This window comes from Epargyreus clarus, unplaced genomic scaffold, assembly GCF_041222505.1.
Source record: "Epargyreus clarus isolate Ecla_fem2 unplaced genomic scaffold, WU_Ecla_fem_2.2 ptg000013l, whole genome shotgun sequence".
Taxonomy (NCBI): domain Eukaryota; kingdom Metazoa; phylum Arthropoda; class Insecta; order Lepidoptera; family Hesperiidae; genus Epargyreus; species Epargyreus clarus.
The window spans coordinates 6890349-6915449 of record NW_027332221.1 but is presented as its reverse complement, the minus strand read 5'-3'; the positions used below and the strand labels follow the sequence as shown (position 1 = coordinate 6915449).

General features: G+C 35.6%; 3 protein-coding genes and 1 long non-coding RNA gene across 4 annotated transcripts in view; 2 read left to right on the top strand and 2 right to left on the bottom strand.

Moving 5' to 3' along the window:
• The first annotated feature begins 1777 nt into the window (after positions 1–1777).
• LOC140746792 (uncharacterized) lies at positions 1778–9102 on the top strand. The gene is made up of 2 exons (XM_073078889.1): positions 1778–3157; positions 9016–9102. Exons 1-2 carry the CDS (start codon positions 1778–1780, stop codon positions 9100–9102), a joined length of 1467 nt encoding a protein of 488 aa, XP_072934990.1.
• Positions 9103–9181: 79 nt separating this feature from the next.
• The window catches only part of LOC140746791 (glycosylated lysosomal membrane protein A-like), a 69510-nt gene continuing 53590 nt past the window's right edge, over positions 9182–25101 (top strand). The window contains exon 1 of the mRNA XM_073078888.1: positions 9182–9451. Within this exon, the coding sequence (XP_072934989.1) occupies positions 9182–9451 (270 nt within the window). The remainder of the gene's footprint in view (positions 9452–25101) is intronic.
• On the bottom strand, positions 11850–12323 carry LOC140746700 (uncharacterized). Its single transcript, XR_012102809.1, has 2 exons — positions 12203–12323; positions 11850–12111 (listed from the first exon to the last, which is right to left on the bottom strand). It is a non-coding gene; the product is annotated as an uncharacterized LOC140746700 (long non-coding RNA).
• Positions 21818–24438, bottom strand: LOC140746697 (uncharacterized). Its single transcript, XM_073078802.1, has 4 exons — positions 24424–24438; positions 24215–24347; positions 23367–23481; positions 21818–22539 (listed from the first exon to the last, which is right to left on the bottom strand). Exons 1-4 carry the CDS (start codon positions 24429–24431, stop codon positions 22040–22042), a joined length of 756 nt encoding a protein of 251 aa, XP_072934903.1. The 5' UTR covers positions 24432–24438; the 3' UTR covers positions 21818–22039.

Here is a 25101-nt window from a genome sequence, read left to right as displayed (position 1 = left end):
GAAGCATACGTGATATCCAAGCAAGTAACGACAAAATTACCATCAAAATCTATAATCACGAGAGATTGGCCGCATCTCCAAGGGCTCCAATTGGCTGATCCAGCATACAACAAATCAGGACATATTGATTTATTGTTAGTTGTGCAAGAATATGCAAGGATAATTCAACAGGACATCGTTAAGGGTCCTCCAGGCACACCGTGTGCTCAAAAAACAGAACTAGGCTGGATTTTGTTTGGTCAAATAGGGGAATCAGATAAAGCTGCACCATCTCTTCTAGTAATGCATCATCAAATAGATTTAGATAGCATGTTGAGGTCTATGTGGGAATTGGAAAGCGATAAAGATAGAAAGTTTACACAAGAAGAAAGACGTTGTGAAAAAAATTATGAAAAAACATACAAAAGAAATGAAGAAGGAAGATTTATTGTAAATTTGCCATTTAAAACAGATAATCAACAATCACCAGAAGGAAATAGTAAGGATATAGCATTACGAAGATTTTTACAGTTAGAAAAACGGTTTGAAAAAAATCCTAAATTAAGGGAAGATTATACGAAGGTAATAGAAGAGTACCTGAATTTAGTACATGCAGAAGAAATACCAAGAGAAGAGTATGATAAAAAATCTGTATACCTATGTCATCATGCGGTTGTTAAAGAAGATAATGAAAGCACGCCCTACTCGAGTGGTTTTTGACGCATCTTGCAAGGGGACAAATGGTATTTTGTTAAACGATGAGTTACTTGTCGGGCCGCAATTGCAAGAAGACCTTCGAAATATCATCATGAGGTGGAGGACGCGCGCCATATGTTTTGCCTCGGACATAACAAAGATGTACAGGATGGTATTGGTGGCAAGGGAGCATGTAGATTACCAACGTATATTATGGAGAAAAAGTACTGATGAAGAAATAAAAGAATATAGATTACTTACAGTTACGTTTGGAACAGCACCAGCACCTTACCTAGCAGTGAAGACTTTGAGACAGTTAGCCGAAGATGAGGGAACCGAATTTCCAGTTGCTTCTAAAATAATTAAAGAGGATTTTTATGTGGATGATGTACTTTCGGGCTGTGATACAGTAGAAGAAGCTATTAATGCAAGTAAAGAATTAATAGAAATTCTAAAAAGAGGTGGATTCGAACTACAAAAATGGTCATCGAATAGTGCAGAATTTATGAGATCAATAGAACCTGAGAAGAGATCTACAAAAGTTCAACTAAATTTAAACATTTACGGTACAATTAAAGCATTAGGAATACTATGGAATTTGTCAACCGATGTATTTAATTACAATTTAAATTTACCTTCTCTTTCTAAAACAATAACAAAACGAAGTATTTTATCCGATGTTAAAAAACTGTTTGATCCACTTGGTTGGATAGCTCCATGTATAGTAACAGCGAAGATTCTCATACAAAAATTATGGCTAGCAAGAGTAGACTGGGATGAAGAAATTGATATTAATTTAGCAGAAGAATGGATCAACATAAGAAAAGATTTTGAAAATGTAACAGATATTTCGATAGATAGATGGATAGGATCTTCAAAGAAAAATAGTACAGCCATAGAACTACATGGATTTTGTGATGCGTCCGAAAAGGCATACGCCGCAGTCATATATGGCCGAATATTAAATTCAGATGGCAATATAAAAACCAAGCTACTTGCAGCTCGGACAAGAGTCGCACCAGTTAAATCAGTGTCCCTACCAAGGCTTGAGTTATGTGGAGGAGTATTACTCTCGAAACTCTTAAAACAAGTGGCACAAGCTATGAGGATACCTGCATCACATGTATTCGCTTGGACTGATTCAACAATAGTTTTGTCCTGGCTGTGTGGAGAACCATGGCGATGGAAGCAATTCGTTGCTAACCGGGTTGTGGAAATCCTGGATAACAGCTGCAATGATCAATGGCATCATGTCTCATCTGAACAGAATCCTGCTGATATTGCTTCACGCGGCGCTTTCATATCAAACCTAAAAAACTCAAATTTATGGTGGGAAGGACCTGAATGGTTAAAAGATACTAAAATTAATTTCACAAAAGCAAATTTTATAGAAACAGATTTAGAGAAAAGAAATACTCAAGCAATTTTAAAAGTAAAAGAAGACAAGATAATAAAGTTTGAAGAATTTAATAATATAAATGAACTTTTGACAGTGATAGTATTTAGTTTGAGATTTATACAAAGCAAAACACATCCAAATGAAACTGATAAACCTATAAGAACTGATGAATTAGAAAAGGCTTTAATAAAATGTATTAAGATAGCGCAAGGAGATTTTTATGAAGACATAAAGCTGTTAAAAAGTAATAAAAACTTAAAAATGCATAGCAAAGTAAAATCATTAAATCCTTACCTGGATGGAGATGGAGTCCTCAGGGTGGGCGGTCGGTTACGTCACTCGGAGCTACCGGAACACAGCAAACATCCTATAATCCTGGAAGGAAAAAATGAATTAACTTACCTGCTTATTGCTGATGCACATAAGAAGACTCTTCACGGAGGAACGCAGTTAGTCTTGACGTACCTCAGATCGAAGTACTGGATACTGCAAGTGAAAAATACAGTCAAAGCTTACATACACAAATGCATCATATGTGCTAGACAAAAGGCAGTGGTAAAAACGCAGTTGATGGGTGACTTACCTCATGCTCGCACGACGCCTGCACGTCCATTCTTGCACAGTGGAATTGATTTCGCTGGTCCATTGTATGTTCTGATGTCCAAGGGTCGCGGTGCAAAACAAAGCAAGGCATACATCGCTATTTTTGTGTGTATGGCTACTAAAGCCATACATCTGGAGTTAGTTGGCGATCTTACCTCTCAATCTTTCGTTGGTGCATTTCGTCGATTTGTCGCGCGTAGAGGTCGATGCACTCACCTATACAGTGATCAAGGAAGAAATTTTGTTGGTGCAAATAAAGATTTAGCAGAAGCTTTTCAAGATGCACATTTGGAACTTCCAGGTCACTTAAATGAAATTTTATCTTCTGAAGGAACTCAGTGGCATTTTATTCCACCTTACAGCCCCAACTTTGGTGGTCTATGGGAGGCTGGTGTTAAATCCATCAAATATCATTTGCGACGAATACTTACAGGCAGTCTCACATTTGAAGAGATGACAACCACGCTGTGTGAGATTGAGGCATGTTTAAACTCACGGCCTTTGACTCCAATCGACACTTCTGACCCAGACTCACCAGAGCCTCTTACACCTGGTCATTTTTTAATCGGTGAAGCTCCTGTCAATATTCCTACTCCTGATCTAAGATTTGTCAATATTAATCGTTTAGATCGTTGGCAAATGACTCAAAAATTGGTTAGAGATTTTTGGCACCGGTGGCAGACTGAATACTTATCGCGTTTACAAACTAGACCTAAATGGGTAAAACAACAAGCAGAATTTAACGTAGGGGACATAGTGTTAATAAAAGATGTATGTACTCTTATATGTTAGCTGTCTCCATTTCTAATTGAAATTCCATGTTATTCTTTTTTGACCGGTGTTATCTATAAGTTTTGTTGTATGTAATTTTGTTAATGAAGCAATAAATAAATAAATAAATAAAGGACATCTGTTGTCTGCTTGCCATTTCTACTGATTTATCACTCTACCAAACTTGCATACGGGTGTTATGAACTCGGGTCGTGACATAATTTTTATTCACAAGAATAGTGAGTCACTCAAGGCAGCTGCGTTTAAGATAAACAATTTGTCACATTGATTAATACAGGATGATAATTATGTTGTAAATTATTGTTGAAAGGTGAAAGTTTAATTTTATTTACACTTGTAATCTTATCATGTGCTTGTATAACAATAATTGTTGAAGTTCCTTTAAATATAAATAAATTTATTTAGTTAAGTACAAAGTAATTGTGTAGTAGGGTGGAGCGACGTTTTATGGGATTTTTTTTCTTTTTACGTTAGAGTTCTAATAGTGCGGGAAATATGTATCATACTAAGAGATTAAACTGTGATTTTTTTCAAATTTTTTGGATGTCATCTCATGCCTCCGTCTCGCTGTCAAAAATTGAGAAAAAGTAAAAAATTGCTATTTACTTACAAAGGCTACAAAAATATTGGAAATATTTTTTCTAATAATTGCAAAAAAGGTGCAAAAGTAAGAGAATAAGATACAACTTTTTTGACCATAAACATGTAAACAAAGAGCTTTAAAGTAGGTACCTACAAAACATTTAATAATTATACCCTAAAATTTGTTTTTGTCTCAAATTTGGTCATTTTTGACCGAGGCTCTAGTTTTCTTTTTATTAAGTCAATGGATTAATTTCGGGCACAATAATGAAGATGAATCTATTGTAATCAATTACAGCCCTCTCGACAAGTTCACATGTTGCTTGAATGTGATATGGCAGCGTAGGACCCCGGTCCAGAAGTACAACCGTTATGGTGGAAAAGCAAATGATGTATAGTCGCTTTGTAATAATTGGGTAACTCTCACCATATTTACCTGTATTATAAATGGTTACGCCGAAGTCAATCCTTACTAATATTATAAATCTGAAAGTAGCTCTCTCTGTCTGTCTGTCTGTCTGTCTGGTTGTCTCTTCTTCACGCCCAAACCACTGAACCGATTTTAATGAAATTTTGTACGAAGATAGTCTGAGACCCGAGAAAGGATATAGGATAGGGAAGTAGGGATGGGGATCTAAGATCGATTAATCGGAGAATCGATCTTTTGGACTAAAAAAATCGATTATTTTAATCGATATAAGTAAGAATTGAATTGTAAACTATGCATTTGATCAAGTGATGATCTTTAGCAAAATTTTTGTCCATGAGCCCACGAAGGTTTCAGAGTTGGTACGACCAATTTTCGCCAGATGGCGCCACTGCCATTCCAATGAAGGCACGAATTTTCAGTTTTATGTTTGTTAGTATGTCATATTAATTTCAAAGTCAAAGTCAAAGTCAAAGTCAAAGTCAAAGCATATTTATTGTGGACACGTAATATACAGGTGACAAAATGTTACTTTATTCGCTATGTCCTGCCATACGGCGTACAATATAATTTGTCTTATTCTAAAATTAATATATGAAGAAGAGAATAGATTTAAAAGACAGGCTAATTAAAATTATACAGAATTAATAAAGACATAATAAATTACAAAAACAAGGCAATAAGTGTCAAAATAAACCAGACCAATCTCAGTGGGGCACTGTAATCAGACCTCATCGTCCAGAAATTCTTTAATTGAGTAATAACACTTGTTAATTAAAAAATCTTGCACTTGGGTTTTAAATAGCTCAAATTTTGATATGGCCCGTATGCTCTTTGGTAGTTTATTGTACAGAAGTGGAGCCATACAAAATACACTTTGTTTGAATAAGGCAGTTTTACCACTAGGAATAATTATTTTATCGTTATGCCTTGCTCGCGATTTAAATTTAAATTCATCAATGTTATTTTTAACAAAATTAACTGTTTCTAAAATATAAATACATGGTAGGGTCAAAATTTTAGCCATCTTAAAATATTTTTTACACGATGTTCTTTTCTTTAGGCAATATATTATTCTTATACATCTTTTTTGAGCTATAAATGCTTTGTTTTTATCTGTCGAATTCCCCCAAAAAATTACTCCATATCTCAATGTCGAGGCAATGTAAGCATGATAAGCAGTTAAAGCGACATCGATATTTACTACTTTTCTCAGATTTCGTAACGCATATGAGAACTTACTGAGCTTTTTGCAGACTTGGTCGACCTGTGTTTTCCATCTAAGTTTTCTGTCTATTTGTAAACCTAAAAATTTTGTAACGTCAGTCTCTTCTATATTAGTCCCTAAATAATTGACGTTTATTTTGTCATGTTTATGTTTTTGCTTGAAATTTATTATTTTTGTCTTATCTAAATTTATTGTCAAATTATTATGATTAAACCATTTTATTATAGATGTCAATGAGGAATTAATTATTTTTTCAATATTTGTAGTTTCACCTGTGTACAGTACCGTACTATCGTCAGCAAAAAGTGTTATGTTAAAAGGGATTTTACTCGGTAAATCATTAATATATATAAGAAATAGAAGAGGACCCAAAACACTGCCCTGTGGCACGCCATATTTTATGGATCTTCTTTCTGATTCATATTCTATCTCTGTCTTTGTGGTTTCACGTACTCTACTTATCTTAGTTGTTTGTGTTCTCCCAGTTAAATATGATTTTATGAGATCCTGCGCTTTCCCTCTGATACCATATGAGAACATTTTTTGGAGTAGAATCTTATGATCTACATGGTCAAACGCTTTGGAAATATCCATAAATAGAGCAATGGCTGGCTCCCTTTTATCAACGTTGCTAATAACTTTATTTAAGAATTTATAAATAGCCATATTTATTGATTTATTGTGCCTAAAACCATACTGTTCTTCACATAGAATATTATGCGATTCAAGAAATACGTAAAGTTTCTTAAAAATGATTTTTTCGTAAATCTTCGCAAAAATTGACAATAAGGCTATTGGTCTATAATTGCTTACATTGCAGGGATCCCCTTTCTTCAGCAAAGGTTTTATAACAGATTGTTTTAAATCCTCAGGAAAAGTACCATTCTCCAGGCATAAATTAATTAAAAAACATAAAATGGGAGAAATTATATGGGAGACATCTTTAATAATTTTAGTTATTACCCCATCATAACCAGAGCTATTAGTATTTTTTAAAGAAAGAATTACAGAATTTATGTCACAAGGTATCACAGGAGTCAGAAATATTGAATTAGGATTATTGTATGTCACAGTATTATCAATTATATCATTTTTTCTAGTTTTAACTACGTCAGCAAAATAATTATTAAAGTAAGTTGAGATTTCTCGTGGATCATGGATATCTTTTCCCTCGACAGATATTTTGTGAATGTCTTCTTGAGGAAAATTAGCTTTATTTTTATTAATAACCTGCCAGGTTGCTCTAGTTTTATTTGAGGAAGATTTTATGTAGTTGTCATTTTGGGATTTTTGTGTTAATTTTATAATTGATTTGTATCGTTTGGAATATAATTTATAAGCTTTTTTATTATTTTCATTAGGGCATAATCTATATTTCCAGAGCAGCTCTCGCGTACGCTTACTACACAATCTAAGTCCCCGTGTTATCCATTTAGGTTTCACTCTAGGTGATATTTTAATTCGTTTCATGGGAAAACAAAGGTTATACAGTAATTTGAACCAGTCATGAAAATATATAAAAGATTCATTTGCATCTAATTTGTTATAAACTTCGTTAAAATAATTAATTATTTATAAAATAGTTAAAATAATTAATTAATAAATTCGTTAAATAATTTCTTTTAAACGCGGGCGAAGCCGCGGGCAAAAACTAGTAGTTACAATATTCTAGTAGTAGTAGTAGTAGGTAGCAAAATAGCCGCCGATGGCACACTCTATTCCTCTGGTTAAACCAGAATCAGAGCTGCTTAACTCGTGTAAACAGATCTGGGTTCTCTTACTAGCAAGATATGTTCTTTAAGGACTGTTTGTCTATATTTTTTCCATATTTTAAAATGTAATCTTTCCTTCTGTCAAAATGCAAAAGCAAAAGCTTTCTTCTAAATACCCTTTTGTGTATTTATCCTGTCACCAAGCAACCTATGACGGTCTATAACAGAAATATCTGCTATTACATTATACGAAGTAATGTTTTAAAGAACACAGTATATCTGTACCAAGTTGGCAAGTTGGTTTCTAAGGTGTTTTATAAACTTTTTGTAATAGATATATCTACTTTTCCAATGATCATTGGCAGCGACGTTCTTTGATGCAACAAAAAGCTTTTATTCCTTTCTGGGTACCTTCCTCTCTTTTGGGCAACCAGATGGATCGAAATATTAGCATTTGTAAGGAGGTATATTAAAGGGAACTTCTCTTGAATTCCGAAAATTCTATAATAGTTCTTTGGAAAGTATTTTAATATATATTAACAAGATTTTTCATTTAACGTATTTTGGATGTAATCTTTTAACTTTTGCATCACTTTTGTTCGACTTTCAGTAGAAATTGAGTCTACATATTTATTCGATGCTGGAAACAACTACGCCTGCAATATCCGTAAATAATGATTCGCAAAAATTTCTTGTCGCGATTTTAACCGCCGTCTCTTCCATTGATAAAATTTCACAACATCTTCATACACAGGCATAATATTCCTTCTTAATTTTAACTATTTCAACAAAAAGTAATTTAGTAAGTTCAATAAAATATATACATACATCAGTTACGTATTTATAATAAGAGAAGAAGATATTATAGTAATAATGTAAACATATTTTAACGAAAAAAAGAAGACATGAAAAAAAGAATCACTGGCGTAAGTAAACGATTAAAATGACTTAGTTTGTAAGTTTTGATTAACAAATGCTTTCCCTCTGCATTTTTATAATGACACTTCTCAAAATTATTATTATTTTATTTGTTAATGCTCTATAAAATAAAGTGAATAAAATAGAATAAATGTTTAAAAAAGTTATAGACACCTTCAGCTGTAATCTGCAAAGTATACACCAAAAATGTATATTTTTAAAAGTTCATTGACCTGGCGGAGGCTATTACCCTTATCTGATTGGAATAATATTTTACACACTTTAGTTTCAACCACCAAGACATCTTTTCGTCACTATAAAATTTCCAAAAATAAAAAAAATGAATTTCGCTCCACCCTATTGTGTAGGCAGCGCTGTGATAATAAATAGGTAAGTACTGTAATTAAATAAGTTATGAAATTAAGGAATTACTTTTGGACAAATCTTGAATGGCTTTGGTGATGGGCATAATTCAGGGGGGAAGGAATATAAAACTGATTTATCATCATCTTGTCTGTATGTACGTTGGCGAAAAAGGTCCTCCTATTCAGTACCCTTTGTCTGTCTCTCTTTATATGTCTTTGTCCTATTTAAAGGGAGAAGGTCCAAAGTTTTGAAAATATAATATTAATACTACAAGTGTCTTTACAATACTTACAATAATACTTCACATCAACAGTTTCAACTGATGTCTCTCAAGACCCACTGGGAGGAGCTGCCCCGCCTGTTCCCGCCTTGCCTACTACAGGTGTCTTTACAATCCTAAAGCCCGGAACGCGAGAAAAACCCGTTTCGTATAGGCTCCACATCCTCGTTTCTCGTACCTTTCTCGCGTTCTCGCGAGAATGTGGAGCGGGCTTTACAATAATACTTCACATCAACAGTTCCAACTGATGTCTTCCGAAACCCGCTGGGAGGAGCTTCCCCGCTTATTCCTGTCGCTGCGGTCCACTCTCGTCGACGTTGGCCTGGTGGGGCTCACGCCCTTCTGTGAGTACGAGGCGGCGAGGTTCGCGGTCCGCTACGTAGTGGTCAGTCAGGACTGCGCCACCGGGAAACTCGAATACATGGCCCACAAGAAAATTGATGATGAGTACACGCCTGGAGTGTTCGAGGTATGTTTATAAGTAGCAATCATCATCATCAGCCCCTTACTGTCCCACGGCTGCGCACGAGTCTCCTCTCATAATGAGAAGGATATAAGTAGTAAAGGAACGTGTTATCCACCTGATAGTAGAAGTTCACTGCCGTCAATATCTCCGTATACCTGAATGTCTGTAATAAAATAAGATTTGAAGATGGTAGAATCCTTTGTGGTTCGACTCCGGCGGCACCACCGCCACACCTATTTCTACCTAATAACAGCAGTGTTAGGCGCTGTTGTGCTCCGGTTTGAAGGGTGTGGTAAGGGAGACAGACTTTTCCGAGGCATTCCAGCTTAGTCCTCAGGGGTAGCGGCGCATCTGTGGCCGACCTTAGGTAGGAATATCTAATCCTATCTGGGGTTGATTACAGATGTCCATGGGCGGCAGTAGCCACTTATCATCAGGTGCACTGCATGCTCGTCTGCTACTCCTATATAAGTCTGTCTGTCATAAACACACTCTGTAATCAAATAAGAGTGGCATCCTGTCATAAAGAGTAAGCGATTATAAAATTTCATATAGAACAAATCTTACCTATATAAACATTAAATTCTATTGAAAGTGGTGGAACCCTTTATGTTGCGAGTCAGGCGGCGTCACCGCCACACCTATTTCTGCCTAGTAACAGCAATGTTCATAGTTACTGAGTTCTGGTTTGAACGATGTGGTAAGGGAGACATACTTATTCCAGCATAGTCCTCGAAGGTAGCGGCGTGTCTCTAGGCGATCTGTAGTAGGAATCTAATCTTATATGGAGTTGATCTACAGAAGTCCATGGGCGGCAGTAGCCACTTATCATCCAGGTGGATTGCATGCTCGTCTGCTACTCTACTATATTATACACTGCTACTATATTATAAAAAAAAAACCTCCAGCAATTTACAGCTGATGGCTAGGTATTTTTTTTTTTATACTTTATTGAACCAAAACATAATTATGGAACAAAAGGCGGGCTTAATGCTAAAAGTTCTATCTCCCAGCCAACCTTTGGGCTGTGCAGAAAATAATAAAAGCGGTATAACAATAAAAGAAAGAAAAAAAATACGTTATAAAATAATAGCATAAGAAACAATATGTAAGAGAAAGAAGAAATACGAGAAGGAAGAGGAAAAGTGACGTAAGATTCTAAAATACATACACAGATATAAATAAGAAGGAAAGACTAGAAAAATTAATACAAGAGTTGATTCATGTAGTGACCATGCACAGCTTTTTTAAAAGAAATCCTGGATTTCATCCTTCTGATAGCCTCAGGGAGAGAGTTCCAAAAACGGATGGACTGGAGCGTAAAGGAGTTTGATATAAACCCAGAGTGGTGTAATGGAAAAGCAAGAGTAAGAGAAGCTGAGGAACGGAGCTGCCGCTCATGGGAATCCGAGAGATACCTGAATTTACAATTCTGGTATTCTGGAGAAACTGGATCGAAAAGAATAGAAAAGAGAGAGTTTAGTACACGAGACTGTCTACGCTCACGAATTGGAAGCCATTTAAGTTTGCGACGATAAGAGGAAATGTGATCGAATTTACGTAGACAGAAAATGAAACGTATAGAATAATTGATAAGACGTTCTAGCTTATTGAGAAGATCTTTATTTAAGTCAGTGTAGCACACTTCAGCATAATCTATTATGGGGAGAACCAGGGTCTGTATTAAATATTTTTTAGTAGTCACAGGTAAAAAGTTCCTGAGCCGGTTTAGGGAGCGTAACGTTGCAAAGACAGATCGGCTTATTTCGTTAACTTGCGTAGTCCAGCTTAAGGCTGAGTCGATGTTCAAACCCAGGTTTTTAACTGTAGATGAGAAAGGGATGACAGTGTTTCCAAGCGTGACAGGTGAGACCGACGACATATCCAATTTATTTAATTGCCTCGAACCCCCTATGATAATGGCTTGGCATTTTGTCGGATTGACACTGATGCCAAAGGAGATGTTTCAAAATGTATGGGCTCCCGGCCACCTTTTGTACACTATACTAAAAACTAAGAAAACTTGCAAAGAACAATTCGAAGGGGTTCATTTTCTTCAAATCATGTTCGTTTAATTGTTAAAAAACAATAATTTACACTTAAACTTGCAACACAACAGTGGAAAAACATCATGGCGGTAGTGATTACAGTAATAATGTCATCTGTCATTTTTTTTTACTTACTATATACATTATATACTTTTTAATATATTTTTATGCGAATGGGCGTACATATATAAATATTGTATTGTATGTATTGAGAAACAATGCCTATATTTGATAAACATTAATTATATTTACTTTCATAAATCTTGACTTAAAACAAACATACCAAAATATGTACTTCTATACCAATTTATTTTAGTTAAAACATTTAAGTGTGTAAATAAAACAACTTTAAGTACACATTTGATAATATTTTACTTATTCTTCACTTAGATACATTATTTATTCATTTTCAATATCTTCCCTTATCAATATTTTCATCCAATCATGTAGCAGGTTCTGTAATATCCTGTGACGAGCTCAGCCCAAACATCAAACAATGGTCATAATGTGAGCGCAACTACCTACGAGTACGGTTTGTTTCCCAGCGATGCAGTTGCAATAATAACTGATTATTTTGTCATCCCAAGAATGTTCTTGTCTTGCTAATGTAATTATCTAAAAAAAGAGAAATGTAAAAAGATTAGCCTCTCTAGTTTAAAATTATTAACGATTATTTCACGATTAATACAACTAACTGATATTTTACCTGATGATATTGAATCCTTGTCAACACAATCCACAGCGATCGCACGAAAATCACAAGAGTCCATAAGCTGGGTAAACAAGTAAGGTAGAATCAGTCCAAAATCGTAAGCAGCACAGAGTAGAAACATACAACAACAACAACAACAACATATTCTTTATTTGTACACCAAATATAAGCAACATATAAAAACAATATATGAGACAGCATACAAATAGGCGGTCTTATCGCTTAGAAGCGATCTCTTCCAGACAACCTATGGGATGGAGTTAAAGATATATGAGATCGAAACACATACGAGAAACATATTCAGGATTAAAATGGAATCTTCTCATCAGTATATATTTATTCAACGCTTACTTTTACACATATCAAATTGACAACTTCTTCTTTTTTAATTTGACATGTCACTTACATCTATTAAACCAGATAATATTTAAAAGGTGGTTTTGTTATAATTATTATAAATAATTAATTAAATTCAGAAATAATGACGGGATACCCAAAACAAAAGCCAGGTTGTAAAGTACTAAGGTAACAATAACTTTACGACAAAAACAGCGAAATACAGAATTACCGACATCCAAAGAGTATAGTATCCTATGTGTGGGGTACACATAGGTTCCCTGACCGACATCGACAGGTTTGAAAATTTGACATTGACAGTATTCCGCCATATTTAATATTTCAATGAGGAATGCTTATTTTAAATATTTTTAAACAGGAATACTTAACGTTATCAAAATATATGTGTATTTTTCTTCAATTATACAAATTATTCGTGTTTTTTAGATATAGTGTACATGAGATGGCCGAAAATGAAACATCTCCTTTGTGGGACCAGGAATCAATCTTATACAAATTGTTATTTATTACTTTTACTCCGGAATCGATGTCTAAAACTTTGACCTGTGTGTATATTTGCAGATCATCTGCATACAAATGGTAAGAACAGTCAAGAGAGAAAGTAATAAAGTTAATGAAGATGGAAAATAACAAAGGAGAGAGAATTCCACCTTGAGGTACGCCAGACGTTAATTCACACCAATCAGAAAACCTAGGGTTAACTTTGACAGCTTGCTGGCGACCTCGAAGGTAAGAGGAGAACCATTCCAGTGTTGTGGATGAGAATTTAATATGTTGCAGAGCAGCAAGGAGAATGTCATGGTCAAACATATTAAACGCGTTGGTCAATATGGCTTTTAATATATTTCACGAACAATTTCTAATGTTATACAACTTAACATTCCCGAAAATAAGAGTAAAAGTTGATAATCGGACGAAAAAACTTAAATGGATCACCAAGGGCCTAAAAACTAGTTGCAAGACAAAACGAATTCTCCAAATGCGATACTATAAAAATAAAACAACATGTAATAAAAATACGTTTTTAGCCTACAATAAACTATTAAAAAAATGCATCAGAATATCTCAATTAAACTGTAACAATAAACTTATCTTACATTCGAAAAATAAGTGTCGTTCAGCTTGGAAAATAATAAAAAACGACCTTACAAAACCGGACAGACTCATCAAAGAGATAAATGTAAATGGAGTAGTAATAAAGAAACCAACAGACCTAGCGCAATATTTTATTGACTATTTTATAGAATTGACTAATAATAAAGAATGCACGGTAAATAATACAAACAAATTTTCAATATCCAACAGCATATTTTTAAGACCATTTGAACCCGATGAAGTTAAATTATTAATACGCTCACTAAACAATACAAATTCAGTTGGTTATGATGACGTCACCACAAAAGTAATAAAACAATGTAGAGATCAAATATCGGGTGTACTGTCTTATATAATAAACTTATCCTTTGAAAATGGGTGTTTCCCTGAAAAATTAAAAAAATCCATAGTAAAGCCTATACACAAGAAAGCTGATAGAACCTCTATGTCTAACTATCGACCGATAACTTTATAATAATAATAATAAAATTCATTTATTTTCTCTCACAAAAGGACTTAATTTATATACATTTAACAAAAATGAGATAAAATTATTTGCAAGCCTTACGTTGTGAGAGACTGGTGCCTGAAGTAGGTAGAAACCTGAGTTACAGGTCACCAGTGCCCTCCCGCGGTTAGATTACAGAATACATTTTAAACATAATGTTAACTGTACCAACCAAGGTATCTTATATTTTAAATTAAAATATTAGCGTGAGGAGAACATTTACATTACACTGTGTGTGTGAGTGCGAGAGTTTGCGTGTGTATATGTGTGTGCGAGAGTGTGCGTGTATATGAGTGTGTGCGAGAGTGTGCGTGTGTATGTGTGTGTGCGAGAGTGTGCGTGTGTATGTGTGTGTGCGAGAGTGTGCGTGTGTGTGTGTGTGTGTGGTGTGTGTGTGGGTGGTGGTGTAAGTGTGTGTGAGGGAATGTACAGAAGGGACACAGAACTAAGGCAGTGAATAGAAAGATTATGTCATGGGATGCAGTAAGTTTTCAGTTTCTTGATAGGTGAGGGGATGCAGTAAGTTTTCAGTTTCTTGATCTTGAGGTAATTAGCAACAGTTGACTTGCAGTTATGAGAGTTACGTGGGTAAATATTAAGTTTATTGTTTAATAAGTTGTAGAGGAAAGGTCCAAGGAAACAGAAGAAATTACGTGAACGGGACATGTGGAATGATTGGGTGGTGGCAACAGTTCCTTTCCGTCGTTTATTTTTTGCAAGCTCAGGTTCATAAGTTAGCCGAGAATGTTGTCTGAGCACAGTAGACAGAATGAAGGTTTGACGCACTGTAAATACATCCCATAGCTTATACAAATCAGTGGTGGGGTGATGGTAAGGGAGACCCGCTCCTACTTTTAGTATAATACGCTGGGCTCTCTCTACCTCTAACATGTGTGATTTAGCCGCACCACCCCAAGTTGCTATGCAGTAATCTATGAGAGATTGGCAAAGAGCATAATAAATCATTTTTATGATACGGCGGTCAGCTATATGTCGTAGTGTTCTAAATATATAAATGACTTTACGCAATCGCCTGACAAGTGTTTCTATGTGTGGCTTGAACGATAGGGTATGGTCTATGGTGACTCCCAAATATTTAATATTACTTGTTCTCTCAATAGGTGAGCAGGAACAATCGGAGATTCCGTCACGACACTTGTGAACTAATATTGATAGAGGATCGGGAGGAAGAAAGCTCAACTTGGTGGCAAAAGTCAAAATTTTTGTTTTCCGCACGTTGAGTGTCAAAAGATTATTTTGTAACCATTCGACGACCCTGTTCAGGCCCATCTGGGCAGTGTCAAAGACTTCATCCCAACTCTCTCCACTAAAGAAGAGGGCAGTATCATCAGCAAAGGCGAGTACTCGACCGTTATGCAGTTGAAGTTGACACAGGTCGTTTATGTAAACCAGAAACAAGGTCGGTCCGATAATGCTACCTTGAGGAATGCCGTACTCTGTAGTTAATTCGTCACTTAGCATATGGTTTATCTTGACTTGCTGTTTTCTGTCGGTCAAATAGTCCCTGAAAAGATTCAACGGCACTCCCCTCACTCCAAAGGCCTCTAGTTTTTTCAGGAGGAGTGGAATTGACACTGTGTCAAATGCCCGGGCAAGATCAAGGAATACCGTCAAACATTTTCTCCCACCATCAAGGCACCCCACTACAGAGTTCACCAGCTTGGTTCACCACTTTGATTCCAATATTTGCTAAAATATTAGAGAAAGCCATGTATAAACGCCTTATTGAATTTATAATTAAGTACAAAATCCTAAAAAAGGAGCAATATGGTTTTCAAAGAGGTAGTTCTACAATCACAGCTTGCTACGATCTTGTTAAAACAATAGTAGACAATGTAGATGATAAAAAGCTAACAACTGTTTTATTTATTGACATGACGCGCGCGTTTGATTTTGTTTGCCATAAAATCTTGTCCCAAAAATTGGAAAACCTTGGAATTCGAGGACCGGCCCTTAAATGGATAGAGTCGTATCTAAAACATAGAAGGCAATGCGTTGAAATTGAAAATATCAATGGTAAAGCCGAATTTACTACATATACTTCAAAGTATCGACATAATACTAGTGGTGTGCCGCAGGGAAGCATACTCGGACCATTATTATTTTTATTGTATATCAATGACCTCCCTTACATAACTGATAATAAAATGATATTGTATGCTGATGACATTTCTGTAGTTGTGACATCGGACAAATTAAACAATCATGCCATAACCAATCACACCATTAAAATAAATAAAACATTGACATTAATAATAGAATGGCTCAATAGTAACAACCTACAAATTAATCTAAATAAAACTAAAATTTTAAGCTTTACAAATAATAAGCAACCAATAAGACGACTAAACGTCAGCTACAACGGCGTAAACATAGAACAAATAGATAGAGCTACATTCTTAGGTATACAGATAGATGAGCAATGTAATTGGAAAGCACACATTCAATATGTTTCCAAAAAACTTAATCAATTTGTATATGTACTACGTCGTTTGTCGCAAACGGTCTCTTTAAGCACAGCCTTCACGGCATATCACGGGTATGTTTCTTCTGTATTAAATTATGGCTTGCTAATATGGGGGAACTCAGTAGATATAAATAGAGTATTTATTATACAAAAAAAATGCATACGTGCTATTTGCCGTCTCGCGCCTCATGAATCATGCAAACCGTTATTTAAAAAATACCAAATTCTTACTCTACCAAGCATGTATATTTTTGAAATAGGCAAATTTGTGAAAAGTAATCCAGATCAATTTAAAACATCTAAAGACATATATAACTCAAAGTCAAGGAGAATTGCAAATAGGCTAGGGTATCATAAAACGCCAAAAACAGCTTTTTATAAGAGAAATTGTTACTCTAGGTGCATTAAAGTTTATAACGCATTGCCAACAGACATAAAAAACTTGAATTTTGATAGATTTAAGAAAGAACTAAAGAAATGGCTCGTAGCAAGGACATTCTACTCTACAAATGATCTATTTGACAAATAATAACTTGTAACTATGTGAAAAAATAAGAATTGGAATGAATAATTGTTTTATTATAATATTAATGTACAAAATATCTATCGTGACATGAGTATAACTGTATATATTTTTTATTAATAGATTCATTAATTATAATTGTACCTATATTGCACGTCTCAGCTTAAGGTGTGTTTATGTGTGTGTATTTAAATATTAGAATAATTATATTGACATGACATTTCCTATCTTAATACTATTAACTTTTTGATCATAGTGACTTGTACGTAATAATTACATATTACGTATGCTATTGTAATTTGCATGCCTCATTAGGTAACATAAGAGGACTTGTATACATGAAATATGCCATCTAAATTGTACCTTATTTCTGCAAATAAATGTTATTATTATTATTATTAAATATCGGCTGAAGAAGAATTGGAGATATTGTCGTATATGTAACGACGCTTGGCTGCCCTTACCATTTGATTACAACGGTTACGCGCTTTTTTATACAGACACCACCTCTCATCGCATCTGTCACGCTTGAACTGACGGAAAAGTTTATCACGCCGCGCCATTGCCATTCGTACGCCTCGAGTTATCCACGGAGCTGGTGGTCTTTTTAATCTAACGGCTCTCATGGGTGCGTGCTTATCAAAAAGTTCCAAAATATTTTTATTGAAAAGACAAACTTTATCATCTACAGTTTTCGCTGCTACCACTGCGGAGAAGTCTATATTATCTGCATCTAATTTTAATGAGGGTAGATCGATCTGGGAAAAGTTGCGCAGCCAAACGATCTCGGGTTTGAGTTTCGGAGGTTTAATGTTGTACGCAAGATAAAGTAAATCATGCCTTGAAAATCCAGGAACCTCGATCTGTCCGTGGGCAAGGGCCCTGTCTGGCAACGATACAAAAATTAAGTCCAAACAAGTGTCGATAGAATTAATATTGTGATGTGTGGGAAGGGAAGGGAGAAGAGATAAATTGACGGATTCAAACATTTTGACAAGTTTTACAGAACGGGGAGAGGTGTTGTGAACGTCAGTATTAAAATCGCCCATGATTATGTGGTCTGTGCACTCGGAACCAAATGATTTTAAGACATTCTCGAGGCTAGAGAAGTAATCAGTAGAAGGCGGACAGTGACTCCAAGAACAACCTTGGAACTCCCAATGTGCGATCCAGCTCGAAGGCCAGACCGCACGGGTTTGTAGGGTTATACTTCCGGCTCGAAGGCCAAAAGTATTGTGCGGATCAGATCGAAGGCCAGACCGCGAGGGTGTAGGTATGCGGGCACGGCCACGCAATCCCACGGGATGATATAAGTGGACTGTATAGTGTGAGAGGTATGACCCAATCCTCGTCCCAGCAGATGAGTAGATAAAACCAACCTTGCCTTCCAAGTCGTCGAATCGTGTCAGGGGGGACGCGCACGGCGCTGTCACGGGGCTCGAGGAAGCAAGCACGGCCTGATCTCCCCGAGGAGTAGTCTCTGCACTTCACAATGCACACGCGGCACAAGGGTAATCCACGTGGAAAGGAGCAGCAAGAGGGCACGTACAGAACGTCTGTAGGCTCCCGCTGAGCGCAAGACGACGACTGTACCCTTAGTATGAGTTTTTAACGTTTCCGCGACTCGCTCCTCGTTAACGAGCTCGCCCATACATCTCCTAGCAGCGCCTCTAGCGGAATTTGTTGGAACTAAAATATGGCATTATGAGTTTTATAATTATTTTCCTTCGAGCTCGGACTCGCTTGACCGAGTAAGGTGAGCTCGTAAACGGTCGATAAAGAGTGGTATGTTAGTATAAGTTGCGCATTTGACATTTATTATAGTAGGGGAGCCCAGGATGCTAAATGTGTAGAAACTCGAGCGTCATTGGGACATATACGATTGTGTAGATTAGACGTTAGAATGAAGAAAAGGTTATATGATATTTTTTGATTCAGCGGGGGTCTTTTTATTCTGATGATTTGAAAAAAAATTGTATGAGAATGTATGAAGAATAATGTATTGTCCTAAAATTTAGCCTTTTCCTTTAGTTTGTGATGCATCATTACTTCCCAGGGATTCATGCTAATAAGTGACACTATCAGATATCATAATAATACAGGATGTTTTTTTTTTCAAAATGACTTTTTTCACTACTTCGCCGTATGGTAATTGGCAGATTATGATGTTTTCCGTTTTCTAGCATTATTTCCTTTATATTAAAAAGGAAATTGACCACGCTTGAGCATGTCCAGTGATCGATTTTTTTGATTCTGCAAACCCCCCGACATAGAAAGCTCATTTATGGCTTAGGATACTCTACAGGGTGTAAGGTATCTCCCATACCTTAGTCTGACGCGCTCGAAATACTTCCGAAATCCCCTCTTGGACTCCCCAACTATTACAAAGTAAAGTGACGTAATTTTGTAATCTGTCAACGAGTTGCCACTCACCGGATTTTATTCTGCGAGTTGTGGTGTCGTGAACTCGTGTAAATAATTAATTTCAAGATAAGATGGCGATGTTTGCTGCAAAATATTTTTTTAGTCTGAGAGTTCTCGAGGAGGCTGAGGAAGCAGATCGACGGATGAGGGAACGGCGATATTTGAAGCAAAGGCGTAACATATCCAACGTCAACCGGATCTCGAACAAAAAGTTTATTCAACTTTATCGCCTCTCAAAGAGGGGCTTTAAGTATTTATGCGCTTTATTAAGAGATAAAACAAATCTTAAGAAATCGCAAATGGTCTCGTTGGAGACTAAAGTAAGATTCGGTTTCCTTTAGACACGTTATAGTTTCTTGTACAATATGTAATACAATTTGTTATTACAATTTACAATGTGTTATATTTGCAGGTTCTTAGCGCTCTACTGTTTTATGCCAATGGCGATTACCAACGCGTTATTATTGGCGTAGCTAACTTCCTATCACAGGAAGCCATAAGCCGCTATGTGCACGAAGTCACGGAGGCGTTAAATCACCCAAATGTGATCGATCAATTCATAAAATTCCCGTGTTTGTTGGAAGACAGACAAAATATCAAACAAAGGTCAGTAATACTCATGTTTATAACAACCAAGTTGAATATATTATGTTATGTTAATTTAAATAACTTATTTTTAAGTTTCTACAACACATATGGCTTCCCTGGAGTCATTGGGTGCATTGACGGATCCCATTTCAGAATTGTAAAACCCAAGAGGGATATAGAACATATGTTTTATTGTAGGAAGCACTACCACTCGCTCAATGTACAAGTAGTAAGTAGAGGTGTTTATATCAAATGCATATAGCAAGTAACAATTGAATCATTTACAAATTGTTATTTTATCAGGTTTCTGATCATCAGGGCAGAATATTGTCTGTCAACCCCAAATTTGGTGGAGCCAGCCATGATGCCTTTATTTGGAACAATAGTTCCATCAATACCTACAGGAAGTCGTTACATCAGAACGGCGAATCAGTTTGGCTTTTAGGTAAGGCAATTTATGTAAATAAATGTTCAGATTGGTTAATTTACTTATATTTATTAAATACCATAATTTTAATTGTAACAGGTGACTCTGGATACCCTCAAAGACCGTGGCTAATGACACCATATATTAACCCACCACCAGGTTCAGTACAAGAATCATTTAATATAATACATGGCAAGACACGAGTCATTATAGAAAACACCTTCGGTCGCCTGAAGAACCGGTGGAGGTGTTTAAGTAAAGATAGAGTTCTACACTATCAGCCGAACAAATGTGCTAAAATCATTATTGCATGCTCGGTATTGCATAATATTGCACTAGATTTTAAAGTCTCACTACCGGAAGAAGAAATGTTTGGTAATTAAAAAAAAATTATATGTATTAAGATTTTTTTATTACAAAAATAATTTTAATTACTAGAATTATATTTTTTTAGAAAATCCTGAGATCAATGAGCCATCAATATCTTCACATCAGGCAGAAGATGAAACGTTCATGTTGTTCCTGGGTCGCCAGATACGCGACAGGCTAGCTAGCAGACTACATGCAGCAACAATATGATTTTTTTTACTTTTTATTTATATTGAATTTTAATTAAAATATAATAAAGATTATGTGAATTAAGAAAGATTAATCAATTGTCTAAGTCAATTGCATAAAAATTGTACTTTTCCTAACAAAAATCTGTCTTCGGAAGTAAAACAACTGTAAAAAATATTTCAGTGAAGTAATGTATAATATTTTTTCTCTTCTTAGTTTATTATATGTTTCACAAGCGCATGCATTAGTAATTTGTTTTTAGTTAACATAAAGTAAAGAAAAAAGAACATTAAATTAAGTTACTTTTTCAGTTTAATCATGTTTTCATACAAAAAAAAATGTGTTACATATAAAGTGGCGAATCTGTCGTATAAGTTAAGTTTTTCTTGTATCACTTACTATTTGGCAATATGATATAATTATTTTGGCAGATTTTTGTTTTAAATAAAGAATTATGTTCAGTTTCATATTTGTTTTTATTATCTTTCAAAAGTTTTTAGACTTCGTTTATTGATCAGATATGATAATATAAGAAAGAAAGTTAAAACTTAAAATTTAGTTTAGGTTTAAAGTGAGTTCATATTTATAATGTTTAACTTTTTTTAGAGAAAAAAATTTTAGTAAATATTATTGTAGTTTTATCTTGTACAGAAAACGTAAATTGTTAAAGATTACATAAATTATAAGTACTACTATGAACCCAAGGGAGGGTTCTATTATAATAAATTCCATTGTGTTTCCTTTGTATTACGTACAATTTTTACGCAATTGACCCTTATATTTTAATCAATCAATATTTGCCTAATTAAATTAAATTAAATATTTGCTAAATTAAAGCCTAAATTATAAAATTATTTTACTTATTAATATATAATTTTAAAATGTCGATTAATTGCGCCACAAGAGTCTGCAATTGCGCCGCTTCTGATCGCCGTTCTTCTAGTTCTGCCTGTCGCTCCCTCTCTCGTTGCCGAATGAGTTCCAACGCAATATTCTGCCATTTCCTCTCTCCGTTGCTCCCGCTCCGCTTGACGCTCATCCAGCTGTCTTTCACGCAGGCGCCTATGTTCAGCGGCAATCTGTTGGGTTAAGACGTGCCAGCGCTGATCGAAATACTCCAATTGCGCGGACGCTTCTTCCAACCTAGGAGGCCCAGACACGCGACGGCGTCGAGTGTCGAGCAATGGAGTAGGACGCCGTTGACGCGAGACAGAGCCACGCCTGAACAATCGGCGTCTTCTTGTGGCTGCGGGTGGCGACTCTATTGTGGGTCTAGGGGTGGGAGATGACTGCCTTACGGGCCCAGGACTGTCAGCACGCGGTGCAGCAATGGGAGGCGTGAGGTCCGGTATAAGTAATTCCACTGAAAATATAATTATTATTATATATATATGTAATTCATATTCATATTTCTTTATTTGCTAAAATAAGGTAAAAAAGTTCTAAAAATTATTTAAATTTTTCTAATCCTGCCTTGCCAGCATGCAAATTTACAGTCCGTTATATAATACATATTATCTACCTTATATTTTAATCTTGAAAAAAATTACAAATAACAATATACTAAGTTTATTGAAAAAGTCAATTTAGTAGTCATCAACTTATATAAATTAAATTATAATAATAACAATGTCAAAAAATTATAAATATATTTAGTAAACGCAACATATATTTATATTACTAGAAATAGATATTTATTTTACACATATACATATTATTATAGTACTATATTGGTATTACTGGTACTATATTAATCACATGGTCTATCAATAATTATTGGATAATAATGTACAATAGCAGTACTAGCTTATTGGTTTGAAAGTATGCTCTACACTGATTTACCAGGGAATAAATATCTAAATTAAGTTATTACAAATAAATTACCACAATTAAATAAAATGAAGGAAAGCTTTTGGGGCTAAACTAAGTGCCTTTGAGTTTTATATAAAAATAAGTTTTGGAAGTACTACACACTTCTCACACTGAAAGGAAACCCTTGCCTAGCACAAAGACAGTAATGGATTTGTGTTGATGATGAAGAATTGACAATGAAAAGTACCTTCTTCATTTATAACGTCAATATTAATAATTAAAATAAAATTCAAAGAATTAACATAGAATTAATATGAGATATGGTGATTCATAATAATGAAAGACAAGTTAACATTAATTTTGTAATAAATTACTTACACGTTTGGATGTGACTACTTCCACTTTCCGATTGGAGACTGGTGCAATGGGTGGAGTCATCTAGTGTACTTGATGGGACTGGTGGACCAGCTTCACTTGTGGAAGTATGTGACATCTATGAATAAAAAAAACAATTGAGAATTCATATTATGTATGCAGGGAAAATATATATTATATATTTGTTTTACTTAAAATGTATATTGCAACATTTTATAGCTGTGTGGTCCAAAAAACTTGATTATACTCTGAAATAATACATATGATATTCATAATAATTACAGTAAAACCATTCCAATACTTTGTTAGTAAAAATTGAACAAACACATGCACACTCAAATCTTCACCCAAATGCATATTTTCATCCTATTCTAATGATGCCTGAAGGTATTGTTAATTAAAAAGAAAGTTTTTTAGATTATTATACCTACCTGTATACCAACTTCTCTAATGTCATTTAGGCCCGTTGCAGTTTGAGTACCAATCAATTGAAGCACCCGATGCTCTAGGTCAGAAAGAATGAGCCTACAAACTGGCCCTCCACCAGTCCCAGTGGCTGACTGATGGATTTTAGCAGCCTTTTTTTTTACATTTGTCTTACAGTCGCTCCACACCTATACATGCAAGGCAAAGCACATGAAGATGTAATAAAGAACCATAAGCAAACGCATTGTTATACACACATAAGGAAAATTAGTAAGATTGATATGTTATGATACTATGCTTTATACATGCGCAGGGAATTTTCGAAATAATGTTAATGGTGCATTAAGAATTGTTTATACTTAAAACAAGTGTACAATGTCACTCTCCATCAGCAGGAATAAATATAAATGAGTAATATTCCTTACTTTTTTCCACCGTTCCTTATCTTTGCTATCTCCAGTCACATCTAGATTTAAGATGTCGGTTAGGGTCTCCCATTGCTGCTTTATCCGCAATCTGCCCTCGGGTCCAACCGCCGGCTTGTTTAAATCGCCGTGTCTAAAAAGACGCATGAAATTATTTGTAACTATAATATTATTCTTTGATATTCAAGACAGAAAGAAGTGTTACTTACCGTTCCATGAATTCTATCATCGTTAGAAATTGTGTCGTACTTGTTTTCATTTTGCAAGTATTTTCTTCTTGAAAATCTCTGTAGAATAATACACTTATTTACGAAGTTTTCGAAACGAAGTTTGAATGTTTTGAAATTTGAATTTCTTTGACATAGATACAAAAGTGCAATAAAACTTTTTAATGTCATTTATTTTAAGCCTTGAATATAAGCCTGAGCCGTGTGGCTCCGGCGGCGAATAGACCACCCCATGCCTGCCCGTGGGTGTCGTAGAAGGCGACTAAGGGTATTTACCGGGTCGATGGGCAGCAGCGTCTTCTCGGGCATTTAACATCTTACTGCGACGGTCCCACTGGTTGCTGGGTCTGACACTGCCTGGCGTAATTCCTAAAGGTGTCCCGCTTGGTGGTAAGATCTCTTCGTGGGATCTGCCTGGCTAGCTACCACCCTCAGGCCGAAGTCTACCGCCATTAACGATTCGTCGTGTTTCGGTAGTGCGCCTGGGAGCCAGTTCATCCCTTTATCCTCCCCTCCCATCCTCTGTGGTGCTTCCGACGGCGTATCTTTCGGGTCCGGTGGGTTCTTCTAGGTGTCGTTGCTCCCGGAGGCGTGGTGTATTGGCGCGGGGGCCAGGGAGACCCGGTGAAACGGTTTTTTCGCTGGCCGCCCGCCGGTTAG